Source organism: Anopheles funestus, chromosome 3RL (genome assembly GCF_943734845.2).
Source record: "Anopheles funestus chromosome 3RL, idAnoFuneDA-416_04, whole genome shotgun sequence".
Lineage (NCBI taxonomy): Eukaryota > Metazoa > Arthropoda > Insecta > Diptera > Culicidae > Anopheles > Anopheles funestus.
The window spans coordinates 33,396,006-33,411,783 of record NC_064599.1 but is presented as its reverse complement, the minus strand read 5'-3'; the positions used below and the strand labels follow the sequence as shown (position 1 = coordinate 33,411,783).

Genomic DNA, 15,778 nt, shown 5'->3' with positions numbered 1-15,778 from the left:
ACTACGGGGAAGAAAGAGGTGGAAAACCAAATACAAGAAGAAAAAAAGCCGATTAATCCATCTGCAAAAACATCCAGGAATCAGTCAGCAGGCAGCATCATGTACCGACCGAATTTCTACGAATCAACGTGCCTACGGTGCAGCGAAATCGTTTATCAGGTGGATAGGGTGGGCCCGTTGAAAGATTTTACTTTCTTCCACTCCGGATGCTTCAAGTGCAAACGGTGCGGAACCAAGCTGACGCTCAAGACCTACTACAACAACCAGCACAATCAGGATGATAAAGAGGTAAGTCAATCGGTGATCGGGGTGATCTTACTTTCGCGCGTTACAAACCGCACCCTTGTACTGGTAATGGTAAGGAAGGGAAGGTTTTTGGAAAGGGTCGGGAAAGGGGGAAAGAAGATTAAAACAAGGAAATGAATTAAATGGCTACCGGGTATGAAACCCATTTGAGCAGTTACCGCATTAAATGAATTCCCTAATAGCACACCAAACGGCACAGGGGAACCCATCCAAACTGCTGGATATGGTAAAACTTTATGTAGGTAAGACGATCATACCGGATAACATTAAAATGGTTTCGTTTTAAATATTTCTTGTTTTTTTTGCAAAAAAGAGGTTACTTTCTATTATTTGTGGAAGAAGAATATTTTTCCTCTTTTATTTAATTCATTTTACCATAAATGCATACATATTTGAAAGGTAAATTATCGGCTTTGTCTTATAGCAACAAACATTCGTTTTACTATTAACAATGTTATTAGACTGACTCCATACGGCCCTTGAGGTCTTTCAAAGGAATAACGAAAACTTAGTCTGATATATCATTGAATTAGTAGCCAGCTCATGTGATCAGAAAAATGGATGTGATGCTCGCAAGAAGCTTTTTTTTACATTTAAATTGTCCTGCAAGAAGACTTTTATATACTAACCCGGGCCGTAGAGGCTGAATAAGTTTTAAGATTTTGGAATTCTAGAAAATTTTTAAACCCCATTTAAAATAGACAAACATCACATAAGCGGCCCACCACTTGCCGTCGAAAAAAAATGATTTGAGATTTGAAATTGAGATTTTTGTTACAATTCCAAAATTTCCGTAAAATTGGTACAGATCGAATAATCTCTCGATTTTGTTTTTGCTTTAATCCTTGTATCTAACTGCAACATAGTCTCTTAATCATAAAGTTATTAATTTTTCATTACCAATTAATGATTTGGTACCAAGAACTGTGAATTAATTCGTATGATAGTGATTGAAATGAAAATCAAAACGTTACGTACTCGTTCTCGGCTTTTCTTGTCGGAATCAGCTTCAATATAGCTTTCAAGTTCCAATCAAGTCACCCGGCTCTTTTTAGCTGCTTTAACGAGCGGTTCTGTCCAGGCAGCAGGAAATCTACCGGTACAAAATTGCTAATTGGGCTTACAGACACATGTAGTGATGGCCCAGCTATGCAGGAAACAGAATGAAGTAGAATTTATTTGTTGAGCGCATATAGAAGCAACCGATAGCCGGCAACAAAATTAGTTCAAAGTTTAATTTTCAAAACGCAATGATCTTGGTTAAATCAACAAAAAAAGTTATGCCTATGTAATGTACCACTTTTTTTACACTGCTTTAATTGATGTATAAATAAATGCTATAAATGATCATAACAGTTAACGATAATAAATTGTTAGTATAAGAATGTTTTCCTGAAAATAAAATCATGCATATTTTTAGAATTGAATTGAATTTATTATTTTCGGAATTTGAAATATTTAATTCAAAATTGTCAATTTTTTGTTACTTGGGTATTTCTGTATGTCGGATCATGCCAGCTCGGAGCGGAGCAGCTCAATCCAAGCGGAGCGACATTAAGACCGGAGCGTACGTCACCAAAACGGTGTGAAGAAAACAACGCAACATCAACACGGTGCAAATGATGTGAATTTTTGCTAAAATCAGTGAAAATAGTGTAGTAATTCGTTGAATCCACGTTGCAAATCGTTCACTGCACTATATTAATCGTTTATAGCGTGTGATCGTTCGTCACCCAACATGTCGGACAGCGGTAGCGGCTCGGATGCTGACAGTGTGGCATCGAATCGTTCTCGCAAAAGTGGTGGCTCGAATCGTTCGGTGTCCCGATCGGTATCGCGATCACCACAGCGTTCCCGGTCACCATCGACATCGCAATCGGATAACGAGCGGCCAAGAAAGAAACAGCGCAAGGATCGGCGCCGTCTGGATGACGAAGATGATGATGATGACGAGGAAGAGGTAGAGGACGAGCAGGAACCAGAAGGGGAGGATCTTGACTCGGAGGAGTACGACGAGGAGGAGGAGGATGAAGACGATAATCGACGCGGGGGCCGCAAGAAGAAGAAGAAGTCGGATCGTTTCGGTGGTTTCATCATCGACGAAGCGGAAGTAGACGATGAGGTGGACGAGGATGACGAGTGGGAAGAAGGGGCGCAAGAGATGGGCATCGTTAGCAATGAAATCGAGGAGGTGGGACAGACGGCTCGCGAAATCGAAAATCGACGCCGCGGAACGAATCTGTGGGATTCGCACAAGGAGGATGAACTGGCCGAATATCTGAAGCGCAAGTATGCGGATGCTTCCGTGGCACGGCGTCAGTTCGGCGATGGCGGGGAGGAAATGTCAGACGAGATCACGCAACAAACGTTGCTGCCCGGCATCAAAGATCCAAACCTCTGGATGGTGAAATGTCGCATAGGCGAGGAAAAGGCGACCGCGTTGCTGTTGATGCGCAAGTTCCTGACCTATCAGAACACGGATCAACCGATGCAGATCAAGTCGGTCGTGGCGCCGGAAAGTGTGAAGGGTTACATCTACATTGAAGCATACAAACAGGCGCACGTTAAATCGGCGATCAATAATGTCGGTAATCTGCGTGTCGGCATCTGGAAACAGGAGATGGTTCCGATCAAGGATATGACGGATATTCTGAAGGTGGTCAAGGAGCAGACGGGACTGAAGCCAAAACAGTGGGTGCGACTTAAGCGTGGCATCTACAAGGACGATATCGCTCAGGTAGATTATGTGGATCTGGCCCAAAACCAGGTCCATCTAAAGCTGCTTCCGCGCATTGACTATACGCGGCTTCGGGGTGCCCTGCGCGCTACACAGACCGAAGAAAGTACGGACGCGAAGCGCAAAAAGCGACGACCGGCGGCCAAATCGTTCGATCCCGAAGCGATCCGTGCGATCGGCGGTGAGCTGACGTCGGATGGAGATTTCCTGATCTTCGAAGGTAATCGCTACTCGCGCAAAGGGTTTCTTTACAAAGCGTTCACCATGTCGGCCGTCCTGGCCGACGGTGTGAAACCGACGCTAGCCGAACTGGAACGATTCGAGGAGCAACCGGAAGAGATTAACATCGAGCTGGCCGTTTCCTCCAAGGAAGACCCAGTGACCGGGCATTCCTTCTCCATGGGTGATAATGTGGAGGTGTGCGTGGGTGATCTGATGAATCTGCAGGCGAAGATTATCGCGATCGATGGTTCGCTCATAACGGTGATGCCAAAGCACGAGGAGCTACGCGATCCCCTCATCTTCAAAGCGGCCGAACTGCGCAAATACTTCAAAACGGGTGACCACGTGAAGGTGCTTGCCGGTCGGTACGAGGGTGAAACGGGATTGATTGTGCGCGTAGAACCGTCGCGCATTGTGCTCGTTTCCGATCTGACCATGCACGAGCTGGAGGTTTTGCCGCGCGATCTGCAAATCTGCACGGACATGGCGACTGGAGTGGATTCACTCGGCATCTACCAGTGGGGTGATTTAGTACAGCTGGACGCACAGACCGTGGGCGTGATCGTACGTTTAGAGCGCGAGAATTTCCACGTGCTGGGCATGCACGGCAAGGTGATCGAATGTAAACCGACGGCGCTGCAGAAACGGCGCGAAAATCGCAACACGATCGCGCTTGACTGGGACCAGAATCAGATCCGTCGAAAGGACATCGTGAAGGTAATGGAAGGTCCACATACCGGGCGCGATGGAGAAATCAAACATCTCTATCGCAACCTTGCGTTCCTGCACTCGCGCATGTACACGGAGAATGGTGGCATTTTTGTGGTCAAAACCCGCCATTTGCAGCTAGCGGGAGGGAATAAAAATCCGATGCAAAACAGCAACCCGATGATGTCACCGTTCGGTGGCATTATGTCGCCCCGCATCCACTCACCGATGCATCCGTCCGGTGGGCGGGGTGGTGGTGGTGGTGGTGGCGGTGGCCCTAATCGGGGTGGTCGTGGTGGTGGACGCGGTGGTGCACGCGTTTCTCGCGACCGGGAAATATTGGGCCGCACCATACGAATCACCGGCGGACCGTACAAGGGTGCGGTTGGTATTGTGAAGGATGCAACGGAAACGACGGCACGCGTTGAGCTGCATTCGTCCTGCCAGACGATCTCGGTCGACCGGAATCACATCACGGTGGTGGATGGTGGCGCAACCAAGGCAGGAAGCGTTTCGTCGTACATGCGCACACCGAGCCGTACGCCGGCCAGCAGCTACGGTGCCCAAACGCCGGTCTACTCCGGCTCGAAGACACCGCTGCACGGTTCGCAGACACCGCAGTACGATCCGGGCAGCCGTACACCGTACGGTTCGATGACACCGTCGCACGATGGTTCGATGACACCGCGCCACGGTGCTTGGGATCCGACCGTATCGAACACGCCGGCACGTTCCAATGATTTCGACTTCATGGAGGAACAGTCACCGTCGCCCGGTTACAATCCGAGCACGCCCGGGTACCAGATCAATACGCCGTACGCACCGCAAACGCCCGGCAATATGTTCAACTCGGAAAATTACAGTCCGTATCAGGCCAGCCCGAATCCGAGCCCTTCACCGTACCAGGTCGGTGGCTACATCGGTACACCGTCACCGAGCGCTTACTCACCGGCCACACCGGGTGCACCGGCTTCCCCATACAACCCGCAAACACCCGGTGCTGGGCTTGATCCACAGCTGGGCGATTGGTTTACGACCGACATTGAGGTAACGATTCGAAGCCACGGTGATTCGGATCTTAGCGGCCAAACCGGTATCATCCGTACGGTGAACAATGGCGATTGTGTTGTGTTCCTGCCGGAAGAGGACCACTGCGTGACTGTGCCACTGTCGAATCTGCAACCTGTACTGCCGGAACCGGGCGAGAAGTTTAAGGTGATCGTTGGCGAGGATCGGGAAACGGTCGGCGAGTTTATCGACATGTCCGGCAGCAACGAGGCGTTAGTGATGATTAACGGTCAATCGACGCTTATTCCGATGAACTATATGGCCCGTTATCGGGAACCGACGAAAAACTAATAGCAGCTTAGCAACGACAACAGTATGACGCCGCATTGATCCCGTAGGTGAAACGTATTCGAACAAAACGTGAATAGTAGAAAGGGAGTGCAGAAGATTCTTTTTTTATTTGCTTCAAATAAAATCATTATTTAAATAAGGATGTTGGATCCCAAAATGGACATATTGCTTATCTCTAAATAAAGAAAAAAAAATAATGAAATATTTGTTACTATTAACGAACTTAATGAACGAATATGCCCGAGTATGAAGATAAACCGAGCGATACAATTATGACGACAATTAATAAATGATACTGTTAAGAACACAACTGCTTGTTGTCTAATAATCTCTAATAAACACAGTTAAATCATTCCCTCGATTCACTTTCTTCTCACAAGGCATTACATCAGAACGCAACGTACTTTTCTGCATAAATTTAACAGCAAACCTGGCCGGGATCGGGCGATCAATCAGTTTGGCTGAACTGTTGCATAAATTGTGTAATACTGCACCTGTCCCCGTGCACTAATTAGCGCTCCCAGATGGTTTTAATTACTTCATAGCTTCCTGTTGTTGTTCGTTTCACAACATTCTCCTCTGAGAAAAGTGCTACGAAAGAAGTGCAATGACTTCGATACATGTATAGCTAAGCTTTTGAGCGTGCTGTAGTTACAGCTTTTCGTGACCGGTGGACAAGCGCTTCCTGATTATGGAAGCTTGCTTAGAGTTACGCCTTTGCCTTTGCTTTACTTGCAAACCAACGGCGAGTAGGTCATACATTTTTAATGAGTTCAGTATCATGTAGATCATCGTTTAGCACGTTGAAGAATATCACTAATATTCAATTTAGAAAAATACATTTAAAGTAACTTCTGTTACTGTTCGTAGATTATTAAAATTATGTTTTAATGTTACGGGTAATTAATTTTTGTTTAGGTTAATATTTTCCAAATGTTTGGTACAACTTCAAATATTTACAGTTAAATCATTAATTTACTTTTTGTCTCTCTCTCTCTCTCCCTTCCGTAGGTTTACTGCTGTTCACATGTACCAAAAAGTGGTCCTGGCCATTTCGATCAAACATCGGTCGGCATCCGGCAAGCGCTGAATGTACCGAAAAGCACAAACTATGTGAACGAACAAATCCGAGGTCATCGAAACGACAGCATCGATGGTAAGTTGGTAATGATGAACAGGAAGAAAAAAAAACACCATTCAAAGCCCTTTATTTAACATGTTTTAAAATCGAATTCCCAAACTGACTCACCGCACTCCGATCAAAGCCAATCGGAACCGCCCATAACGAGTGAACAACGCCGTAACCGATGCGTGTTTAAGTTTAACTATTAAGCTGGAAAATTGCTTGAAAACGAAAGCTTTCCATTGAGTTTTGGCCGATATGATCACATTTCCCCCCGTTATGTGCTTTGCGTTTTTTACCCCCTTTTTTTTTTTGATGCCGAAGGTGATCGGCGATCGGTGTGTTTTAACGCGGTTAATGTGTGCGCTTCCGTTTCCTGTGCGCTTGTTATTGACGACACCAACATTAAAACCGATGCTCAACCGATAGGCCGGAACGGAAGTGCAGCGTTGTTTTTAATGCTTTGCGATGCGCGTTTTCCGCCTTGTTACTTACAATCCCATTCCATTCGTTCGGTTCGTTTTGGGTTAGTTATGATCGATGCATACATACTTTCTCGTAATGCATCAAAAACTCATCAAAACGATGAAACCGATGATTGTTGTTTGATGCTTCTTTTCTCGGTTGTTCAATCATTCCCTTTTCGGACATTCACTTATTAAATTAGACAAAAAAGCCATTTCCAATTTCTGCAAAGAGAAGGTGCTTTGCACCGTCGCAGCCAACATTTTCCATCCCATCGGTTAGTGATTGTTTCATTGGATTTCTTCTCTGCTTCAGGGCAACCGCGACTAGGGACACCAAATGGGTACAATAACGGTGGCAGAGAAGGAAATACACCGCCGCAGAATGATCCTGATTACAAGTATGGACGGTTCGATGCTAGCGCACTGCACATAGCGCATGCCTTGAAGCAGACGGAAATTCAAAAAGCATACGACAAGCCACGTGAAAAGCCTATCGATTACTATTTGGTATGTGTGTCTCCCTACCGATCGATGGAATCGAACATAATACATTCAAACATGTGTTCACCACTTCTTTTTTTAGGCCCGCGATGAACAAGCGAAGCTAGAAATGAAACATCGCAAAGAGGAGGATGATTTGTACAGAAAATTTGCCCGCAAAAGAGAGGAGGAAGATCGACGGATGCAGAGCGAGATTCAGGTTTGTCGAAAGCTTTCAACACTTAATGGTTCCGCTTACATTGATCCCTTTGATTCCTTGTTTCCGATCATTCAGGATGAATGGGAACGAGAGCTGCAACGGTTAGCGCACAAGTTTGAGAAGGAACTCACCACCAGCAGACGATCGCGCGAGGATCACAGTATGCTGACGCTCAAGCACGAGCAGCAGAAGGAAGATCTGGAAAAGAACATGACCATCCGGAAGACGAAAAAGAAGGAAAGCCTCACGCGAAAGCTGCTCGAACACGAGCGCTCCGAAACGGCGGCCCTGGTTGATCGACAGTCAAGCGAAATGCTGGAGCTGATCAGTGTACGGCGCAGCGAGTACATGCAAAGCGAAAGCATCTTCCTGGACGATGACATCAACGAAACGGTGGTGGCCATGGAGTATCCGCTGGTGGCACCCAAACCAGCCCCGCCAGCTCTGAGCAAGTTCCAGGTGTACAACGATCCGGTCGAGTTTCAGGACGTAGACCAGATCGCTATCACCGTTGCGCAGGAGGATCAGAAAACGTTCACCGATCTGGTGCGGCAACTGGTCGGCCGCTGTACATCCGACATCGAGAAAGCACGTACCATCTTCCGATGGATTACGGTGAAAAATCTAAACACGATGACGTTCGACGATAATCTGCGCGGCGACACACCGATGGGTTTACTGCGGGGCATTAAGTATGGCACGGAGAGTTACCATGTGCTGTTCAAGCGACTGTGCAGTTACGCGGGACTGCACTGTGTGGTGATTAAGGGTTACTCCAAGAGTGCCGGTTACCAGCCGGGAGTGAAATTCCAAGATTCGAGGTAAGTTCAGATCGGTTTTCTTGAGAGCAAGGTTATTTGCGTGCAGGGTTTGGTTTGGTGCTGGTTGGTCACACACACACAAAACGGAGTTCCTATGACACTCTTCGTTTAATGTCAAGTTTGTTTTTGCCATTTCTTCAGTCATCCGAAAAATTCCAGATTCCGCAACTCGTGGAATGCCGTGTACGTGGCAGGTGCGTGGCGCTTTGTGCAATGCAACTGGGGCGCTCGGCATTTGGTCAACGCGAAGGAAGCACCCAAGACGGGCAAGGGTAAAAATGATAGCCTGCGGTACGAGTATGACGACCATTACTTCCTGACTGATCCGCGGGAATTTATCTACGAGTTCTTCCCGCTGCAAGAGGAGTGGCAGCTGTTGAAGCGACCGATCACGCTGACGGAATTTGAAAATTTACCGTTCGTACGTTCGTTGTTCTTCCGCTATGGGTTACACTTTGCCGACGATGGTTACGGGGCCGTTGTTTACACGGACGACACAGGTAACGCCATTTGAATTTTGGAATTCAAACGGTTTAATAAATTAACCTCCCCCTTTTTATATAGGTGCGGCGACCGTACGGATAGCGATGCCGTCCGACATGCAAGGATGTTTGATATTCCATTACAACCTCAAATTTTACGACAGTGACGAAGATTCGTTCGATGGCGTCTCCCTGAAACGGTTCGTAATGCAATCCGTCATCAGCAACGTGGTAGCTTTCCGAGTGCATGCGCCGTGTTCCGGTGCGTTTCTGCTCGACATTTTTGCCAACGCTGTAACGCCTCAGGAGTATTTAACTGGGGAACCAATGAAGTTCAAAAGTGTGTGCAAATTTAAGGTTAGTGCATCCGTTACTAAACCACACTAGGATGAAATATGTTGTTTAAACCAAAGTCTATTAATATATGGTATTGGTTTTTTTTCTAGATTTGTTGTGAAGAGCTGCAAACTGTTATGGTACCTTTGCCGGATTGTGCCAGCGGTGAATGGGGCCCAACGAAAGCGACCAGACTGTTCGGTCTTATACCGATCACTCATCCGGTATGATTGCGATTCAGTGGATTAATAATCAGTTCTGCTTATTACGGGAGTTTTTTTTTTGCTTTTTACTGTTGCAGGAACCACTCATCTTTGCCGGACGATCGATCGAGTTACAATTCCGTATGTCGAGACCACTCACGGACTTTATGGCGACACTGCACAAAAACGGTATCGAGGAAAAAAAACTTTCCAAGTATGTTCAACAATCGATCATTGATGATATGATCACATTCAACATAAGGTATGCAGAAACTGTTCCCTACAAAACCAGATTACATGATCAATGATGGTCCCATCTTTTTCTTCGCAGCTTCCCCGAGGAAGGACAATACGGGCTAGACATTTACACCCGGGAGGTTGGGTCGGTTTCGCACAATAACAATTCGTCTACTGAAAAGCATCTACTCACACATTGCTGCAAATATCTGATCAACTCGTCCAAGCGGAACTAAGGCTGAGAAGCGGAAGGACGCAAACGACACTAACCATAATAAGCTTTCGGGATATTACCACATACGTTTAATGCTAGCGACTTTTTATCCTTAACGCTGAACGAGTCTTGCGCTGTAAATATTGACTTTAGTCACAAAACCCTCCCTAATGCCCTTAACCTCCCCGGAGTAAAAACAACTCGCTATCGATGAGAACGTTAACGAAGGAAATGTTGTATGTTTAACTTAACCTAATGTGCGTACTTTTAGTGTAATTGTGTTTTCTTTTAAATAATAAACTTGTTACAAATTTATCCTACCTGAATGAAGCCAGTACTTGATGTGCATCGTTTATTTGGAGCCGTTTCGCTTTATCGGAAGCATAATCATAATAGTAAATCATCGTTAACCTTTTGATCGAGGCTTTTCTGTTGGGCACGAGTGGATTCAAACGTTTTCGTTTCATTTGCAATTTGCTGCAGTAAATGGTTTCGACGCGTCTGCATTGTTCGGTACTTTGTTCGCTTTGTTTCGATTTCACAAATAAGTTCCTGCAACGATCACAAATGAGAGAAAAAAAAACAGGTGTAAGAGCTCGAGAATGTGTATGAAACATTAATTAGCGATTACCTCCGTTCTTTGTTTTTGAAATTCCAGCTGAAGGTGGAAAAACTTTAGCGAAGTCTTCAGTTTGTTTACAGTCAGTGGAAGAACCTGTTCACTGACGGGTTTCCCAGTGGGACGCCACATTTTGGCCGTCCTTCCACTCGCCTTACTTTTCAACAATTCCAACAGCTCTACATTGCTATCGATGTCGGTTTCATCCCACAGCCTGTTTACCTTCGATAGAAGCGCTTCCTTGAATCCGTTGCGAAATTCCTGTACCGCTAGCTCGTAGTCAGAGTCGTTGGCGAAGAATGCTTTGAACTCTTCGAACCGTGCTGCACTGCAGTAAGCAATTTCTATCATATTTGTGTTGCAATTAAATCTATGCATAGGTACTTACCTTATTCCTTGTACCAAAACAGTATATGCATCGATAAATTGTTGTTTAGAACCCGTTTTATTTGTTTCAGCCATTGCTTTCCAACTGCACTTTGAATGCTATCCGTTTTGTAACGGCTGTCAAACGAGAACTTGTTGTACGTTTATGTTATGCAGTCGAAAAGCTACCCGGGTATTATCCGATTGTGGATCACTAGTGGTAAAGCAAATGATGATCATTGTACTATTTAAATAACATCTTTTTATATAATGGCACTAAATGTTACAGTTTATTTGCAAAACTAGCTTCAAATACAAGCGATTTATGTTTCTGTATTGCATACTAACCTTGTGGCAAATCCCCCAAATGGTTGACATTTACATGCTGACGGGTATTGTTGATGTCTGTGGACAAAAGAAAAAGAAATTTCCCTTTGGAAAGTTTGTTTGTGTTATCGCAGCTGTAACACGTCCGCGATCCTCCCGGAACCCAAAGTAAGGAAAATGAAAGTCCCGCTTCGACACCTGGCCCTGAAAATTATCCCACAATGAAGCGTCAACGGTAAGTAGCTCACAGAGCAAGATGAATCAGCGGTTCGTTTCTCATTTATTTCATGATTTTTCAGGGTCAAAGCTGTATCGAGCAGTAATCATGTTTACGTGGAGGAACCATACACGGCCGAGTATTCCGATTTACCACTGGCACAACTCAAGTTGCCTCCCGTAGAAAAATGGCTAGAGGCGCAAATATTGCCAGGTGATACATTGCAAGCTATTGCGCTTCGATTCAACTGTTCGGTATGGTTTCGTACGATCTACTACCCCCTGAAGCGAGATGGCAAATGTATTAATTATCTTTTTTCCCATCATCTTTGCAGATACCACAATTGAAAAAGTTGAATAAAATTGACAAGGACAACGAAATTTACGCACGCAACGTGATTCGTGTGCCGGTGACACCACTCTCGATACTGCTGGAAACACTTCCGCGTGTACACACGAGCGGAAACAGTAGTCCGAAAAACATCACAAACACTCCACCGAACGCGAGCCATCATGTTCCGGCCGATACGAAAGCTACGTTGGACGAAAAACTCATTCTTGCCGCCGTAAGCAACGCATCCATTCAACCGAGCAGCAGTGCTGTTACACAGTTTCCTAAAAAGTCTTCCGGAAAACACAGGGACGCTAGCGCACGATCGAGTGAGATCGAACTTGAAGACTTGCACGATGACATGGACTTCGATGAGCTTTCGAGCCAACCGTTGCTGCTCAGTGGCGAATATGACGATAGTGTACCGCAGCCGCGCCAACTTCGGCTACCGGCAAACGACTTTTCGTGCAATGGGAGCGATTGTGATATTTCATGGATTTGTTTGCTCGTCTTTATCCTAGCGCTTTGCTTTGCAATTCCACTTATTTATGTAGTATATGTGGCGGAACACATAGACAAATACCATCACAATAGTTTTAACGTTAATCACAGCACTAAGCTGTGACCAAGCAGGGAAGGCGATTGTAATACGAGTTTGTTGTTTTAAGTATCCGATCTGTAAACGGTATTCTGTGTCCTGTTGGTGGGATGCAGGTGTGGAGAGACGATAACTATCTAAAGATTTATTGCGAGCGGTGTCAAACATCTGTAAAAAGAGTGCCTTTTGCAACTGTTGATTAGCTCTTTAAATAAAATGATATTTTCTTCAGTAAATCAATGCCATAATACTGATTAAAAGTGGAAAACTTTCCATTCGCTGGCGTTTATTGTGCGACATTCGTCTGTGGGGGTAAAGCCCGTTAATAAGTTAAAGTAAAACTGGACATTTCATGTCTTAATCAACTATATCCTACCACTACAAACGTTGTTAAATGCAAAACATCAGTCCATATAATTTGTGTAGCTTAAGATAAAAGGCTCGGATTGGATTGTTATTAAATGCACTAGCAGTAAATACGTGCCTCTAACCAGCACATGTTAAACAGATACGAAAAGCCAGCTCTACCATGTTTTGTGGCGCATCGGCACGATGGCACACGTACAGCTCTTTGGCCGGACTGTGGAAAAGCCGTCCGACAACCCAAAATTCGACCCGCTCGCCCGATCCATGATCTTTTGGGACGGATAGCAGCATACCCTGCTCCTTGATCGCTACCAGCGATCGTTGCGTGTTCAGCTTGGTCGATTCTCGCGATAGGAGGTTGCGAAACTTTTTCGTATTTTCAAAGGTGGCATGTATAAGTGTGCACGTTTTCCGGAACAGATTCATAACGATGTCATTTTTCGCGTTCGCACTATTGATCGTGGGCGCTAGAAAGTACCCATCACCTACCTCCAGCTGTACGTAGTAGAACAGAAGATTGTCCAGCCCGGTTGTTAGTTGGGTTGGAATGAGTTCCGAAAATTCCTTACATCGATTCTCGGACAGATCAGTAATGTCGAAGCTGCTGCTCCTCTGGCTACTATCCATACTCTGACCCCAGTCGGAATCATCATCATCCTCAGGTTCCGCATTATGTTCCTCCCGCAGGACTTGATTCTTGATCGAACTGGAAGCGTTTGATTCCTCGTCATGGCTTCGAATCTGTTGCGTTCGGTCCTCGTGTGCTGCTACTTGATCGCCACCCGTCTGTTTACCAACGTTTGTCGGTATGCATTGCGGGCGTCTATTCGAATCGATCCAGATGCGAATAAGATTTTCAATACCGGTCGATTTAAAGTAGCTCAACATGTCCTGTATTTCATCGACGTAGCGCGAAAACGATTTGTTGTGTGTCGTATTGATGGGCACTTCGAGCACCACTACCATCAGCAGATTGCCGATCGAAACGAGCATAAGATAGGCATCGTTCTTCTCGTGGAAACCATCCTCACAGTACTGCTTCGGGTAAAACTTTCGCCATATGGCCATGTTTTTCACATCCGTTGTGGTAAGAATTTCAAACACGCCCAGATTTTTTAACATTGTCTCCACGTCCATCATGTACTCGCCGCTCAGATGCGTACATATCAAGTGCTGCTTGTAGTACAGTGCACAGCCGATCACGGTGAGCAGACAGAACAGATCGACGAAATCATCATTCCAGTTGCGATAGTCCATCGCTTCCAGCTCACCGAGCGCATCGTCAATGCGCAGCTGTATCTCTTTCGGCAGCGGTACAAAGTGTGCCTGTGGGAACGTTTTCTCGAACTTGTCGCAATTCCTGTTCGCTTTGATCGAGTGGCGTATCATTTCACACAACTGCATCAGCTCCGTTTGCTGCTCGATCGGCCTGTTGAACATGGTGGTGCCAGACTGGTAGAGAGCGTTTAAAAACCGACAGATCTGCTCACTTTTCTGCTTTACGGCAAATACCGAGGAGTACTTTGAGCTGAAACCAAGCAGCAATATGCCATCCTCCAGCACGGTGTACGTCGTGTAGTACAGCACATTTTTGATCTTCAAATTCGTCATGATCGACTGCTGGCCAAACGATTGGTTGAAAATGGAATGTAACGTCACGAAGCTGCCCCGGGAGTTGAACAGATAGTTGTTCTCTCGCGTTGGGTAGCAAAACTTGACGTCTAGCTCATCGTTTTGTGTGTACTCTTTCGATATGTAGATCATGCTGAAGATGAGATCGTTATTGCTCATCGACTGTATGTCTTCCTTGTCGAACAGTGTTTCCTGGCTCTGGATCAGATCCATAAAGTTTGTAATCTTGATTTCGATCGCATTACTGATGTCTGGTTCGATCATTTCAAAGAATGAAATTTTCACGATCGTTGGGATCTTTGTCGATCCTTCGAGCAGGGATTCGAAATTGTCCACCGTTACCTGCTCGGTGTCGATAGACTTAATCCAATCTTTCGATTTTACCAGCTTGGCTTTGGCAAACACCGAATAATCCTTGATCTTATCCACCATCAGTTTCCGGCCATCGGGAAACAGGCTCGTTGTAAGCCCCAATATTGTTTCCGTCAGTGGCAGCACCTCCTTGAGTGGGACGTTTTTCTTCGGTGCAATACTAATGATGACATCCTTCTGTATACCATTAATGTGTTCCTTTTTCGTCGTATCGATAACGCTCACACGGAACAGCTTATGTTTGCCCTTATCCTTCTGACCGAACCGCGACAGAATGCTTTCCTTTTTCCGAATCGATAAGCGTCGATATTCGTTGCGGAAAAACAGATCATCATCGAAGACGGCAGGTTTTGCGTGGCATACGAGATCGAATTTGACGAAGAACAGGCAATTGTTCACGATGTACTGGCCCCATTCGTGCGATCGCGAGTCACAGCTACTATCGCTACAATCTGAAGATGCGTTCGACTGATCGTCCGTCCATACTTGGGATTCTTCGTTCATTGCACCGATTCTTTACTTAATGCGTATGCGTTACTGAAATATACACACTTGGTTACATTTAACACAGGAAATGATCAAGACAATTTAATAGACCAAAAATTAACCCAAAAGCGGACCATTTGCTACGTTGGACTGCGATCGGAGTTTACAAATTTGTTGATATCTCGCCGTTGTTGACACGAATGTTGTTCCGTAACCAAGGTGGCTATATAACACAGCAAAACACAAAAAATTGAAATTCTAATTTAATAAAATATGTTTAGAAATGTAAACAAATAGAACCAAAATTTACACTTGTTAATTTATAATAACTGTACCGTTAAAAAGGTCGTAAAAAGTAGTTTATAAAGGTGTAAAAAATAAAACAAATTAGCGCACGAATACTTTCTAGCGATCTTAGCATTTCCATAGTCACCACCCATTGGTATGACACGTTTGCTTTGTATTGCTCCAGCCATCTCTGTCTCTCAACAGCCGCCAAACGCTGTGGTGAAATGACGTCAGCGAGCAACACAGCTGCCGGAGGTGGTGT

The 15,778-nt window shown here is 45.3% G+C and overlaps 5 protein-coding genes across 6 annotated transcripts; 3 read left to right on the top strand and 2 right to left on the bottom strand.

Annotated features, from left to right (window-relative positions):
- The first annotated feature begins 44 nt into the window (after positions 1-44).
- Positions 45-10,241, top strand: LOC125767841 (hillarin). 2 transcript variants are annotated; one of them, XM_049434761.1, is made up of 10 exons: positions 45-288; positions 6,344-6,488; positions 7,236-7,429; positions 7,506-7,622; positions 7,698-8,443; positions 8,603-8,943; positions 9,008-9,282; positions 9,372-9,485; positions 9,563-9,726; positions 9,796-10,241. In XM_049434761.1, the coding sequence occupies exons 1-10, from the start codon at positions 100-102 to the stop codon at positions 9,935-9,937; spliced, it is 2,427 nt and encodes an 808-aa protein (XP_049290718.1). In that variant the 5' UTR covers positions 45-99; the 3' UTR covers positions 9,938-10,241. The 2 variants fall into 2 exon arrangements, with proteins under 2 accessions (XP_049290718.1, XP_049290717.1); XM_049434760.1 differs by having other exon boundaries at positions 8,585-8,943.
- On the top strand, positions 1,850-5,537 carry LOC125767840 (transcription elongation factor SPT5). The gene has a single exon (XM_049434759.1). It carries the CDS (start codon positions 2,045-2,047, stop codon positions 5,330-5,332), a length of 3,288 nt encoding a protein of 1,095 aa, XP_049290716.1. The 5' UTR covers positions 1,850-2,044; the 3' UTR covers positions 5,333-5,537.
- LOC125767860 (uncharacterized) lies at positions 10,227-11,097 on the bottom strand. The gene is made up of 3 exons (XM_049434790.1): positions 10,923-11,097; positions 10,547-10,862; positions 10,227-10,467 (listed from the first exon to the last, which is right to left on the bottom strand). Exons 1-3 carry the CDS (start codon positions 10,994-10,996, stop codon positions 10,303-10,305), a joined length of 555 nt encoding a protein of 184 aa, XP_049290747.1. The 5' UTR covers positions 10,997-11,097; the 3' UTR covers positions 10,227-10,302.
- A 169-nt stretch (positions 11,098-11,266) lies between these two features.
- LOC125767858 (lysM and putative peptidoglycan-binding domain-containing protein 3) lies at positions 11,267-12,608 on the top strand. The gene is made up of 3 exons (XM_049434788.1): positions 11,267-11,462; positions 11,527-11,698; positions 11,779-12,608. Exons 1-3 carry the CDS (start codon positions 11,449-11,451, stop codon positions 12,397-12,399), a joined length of 807 nt encoding a protein of 268 aa, XP_049290745.1. The 5' UTR covers positions 11,267-11,448; the 3' UTR covers positions 12,400-12,608.
- Positions 12,609-12,638: 30 nt separating this feature from the next.
- Positions 12,639-15,773, bottom strand: LOC125767842 (protein inturned). The gene has a single exon (XM_049434763.1). The coding sequence runs from the start codon at positions 15,244-15,246 to the stop codon at positions 12,859-12,861; it is 2,388 nt and encodes a 795-aa protein (XP_049290720.1). The 5' UTR covers positions 15,247-15,773; the 3' UTR covers positions 12,639-12,858.
- Between the last annotated feature and the right edge of the window lie 5 nt (positions 15,774-15,778).

Coding starts and splice junctions, on each gene's coding strand:
- LOC125767842 (XM_049434763.1), bottom strand. CDS start 15,246: ATGAACGAAGAATCCCAAGTATGGACGGACGATCAGTCGAACGCATCT.
- LOC125767860 (XM_049434790.1), bottom strand. CDS start 10,996: ATGGCTGAAACAAATAAAACGGGTTCTAAACAACAATTTATCGATGCA. Junction 10,863..10,922: donor GTTTTGGTACAAGGAATAAG/GTAAGTACCTAT, acceptor TGCTTACTGCAG/TGCAGCACGGTTCGAAGAGT. Junction 10,468..10,546: donor TTCAAAAACAAAGAACGGAG/GTAATCGCTAAT, acceptor TGATCGTTGCAG/GAACTTATTTGTGAAATCGA.
- LOC125767840 (XM_049434759.1), top strand. CDS start 2,045: ATGTCGGACAGCGGTAGCGGCTCGGATGCTGACAGTGTGGCATCGAAT.
- LOC125767858 (XM_049434788.1), top strand. Junction 11,699..11,778: donor CGCTTCGATTCAACTGTTCG/GTATGGTTTCGT, acceptor TCATCTTTGCAG/ATACCACAATTGAAAAAGTT.
- LOC125767841 (XM_049434760.1), top strand. CDS start 100: ATGTACCGACCGAATTTCTACGAATCAACGTGCCTACGGTGCAGCGAA. Junction 289..6,343: donor ACAATCAGGATGATAAAGAG/GTAAGTCAATCG, acceptor TCCCTTCCGTAG/GTTTACTGCTGTTCACATGT. Junction 8,444..8,584: donor GTGAAATTCCAAGATTCGAG/GTAAGTTCAGAT, acceptor CCATTTCTTCAG/TCATCCGAAAAATTCCAGAT.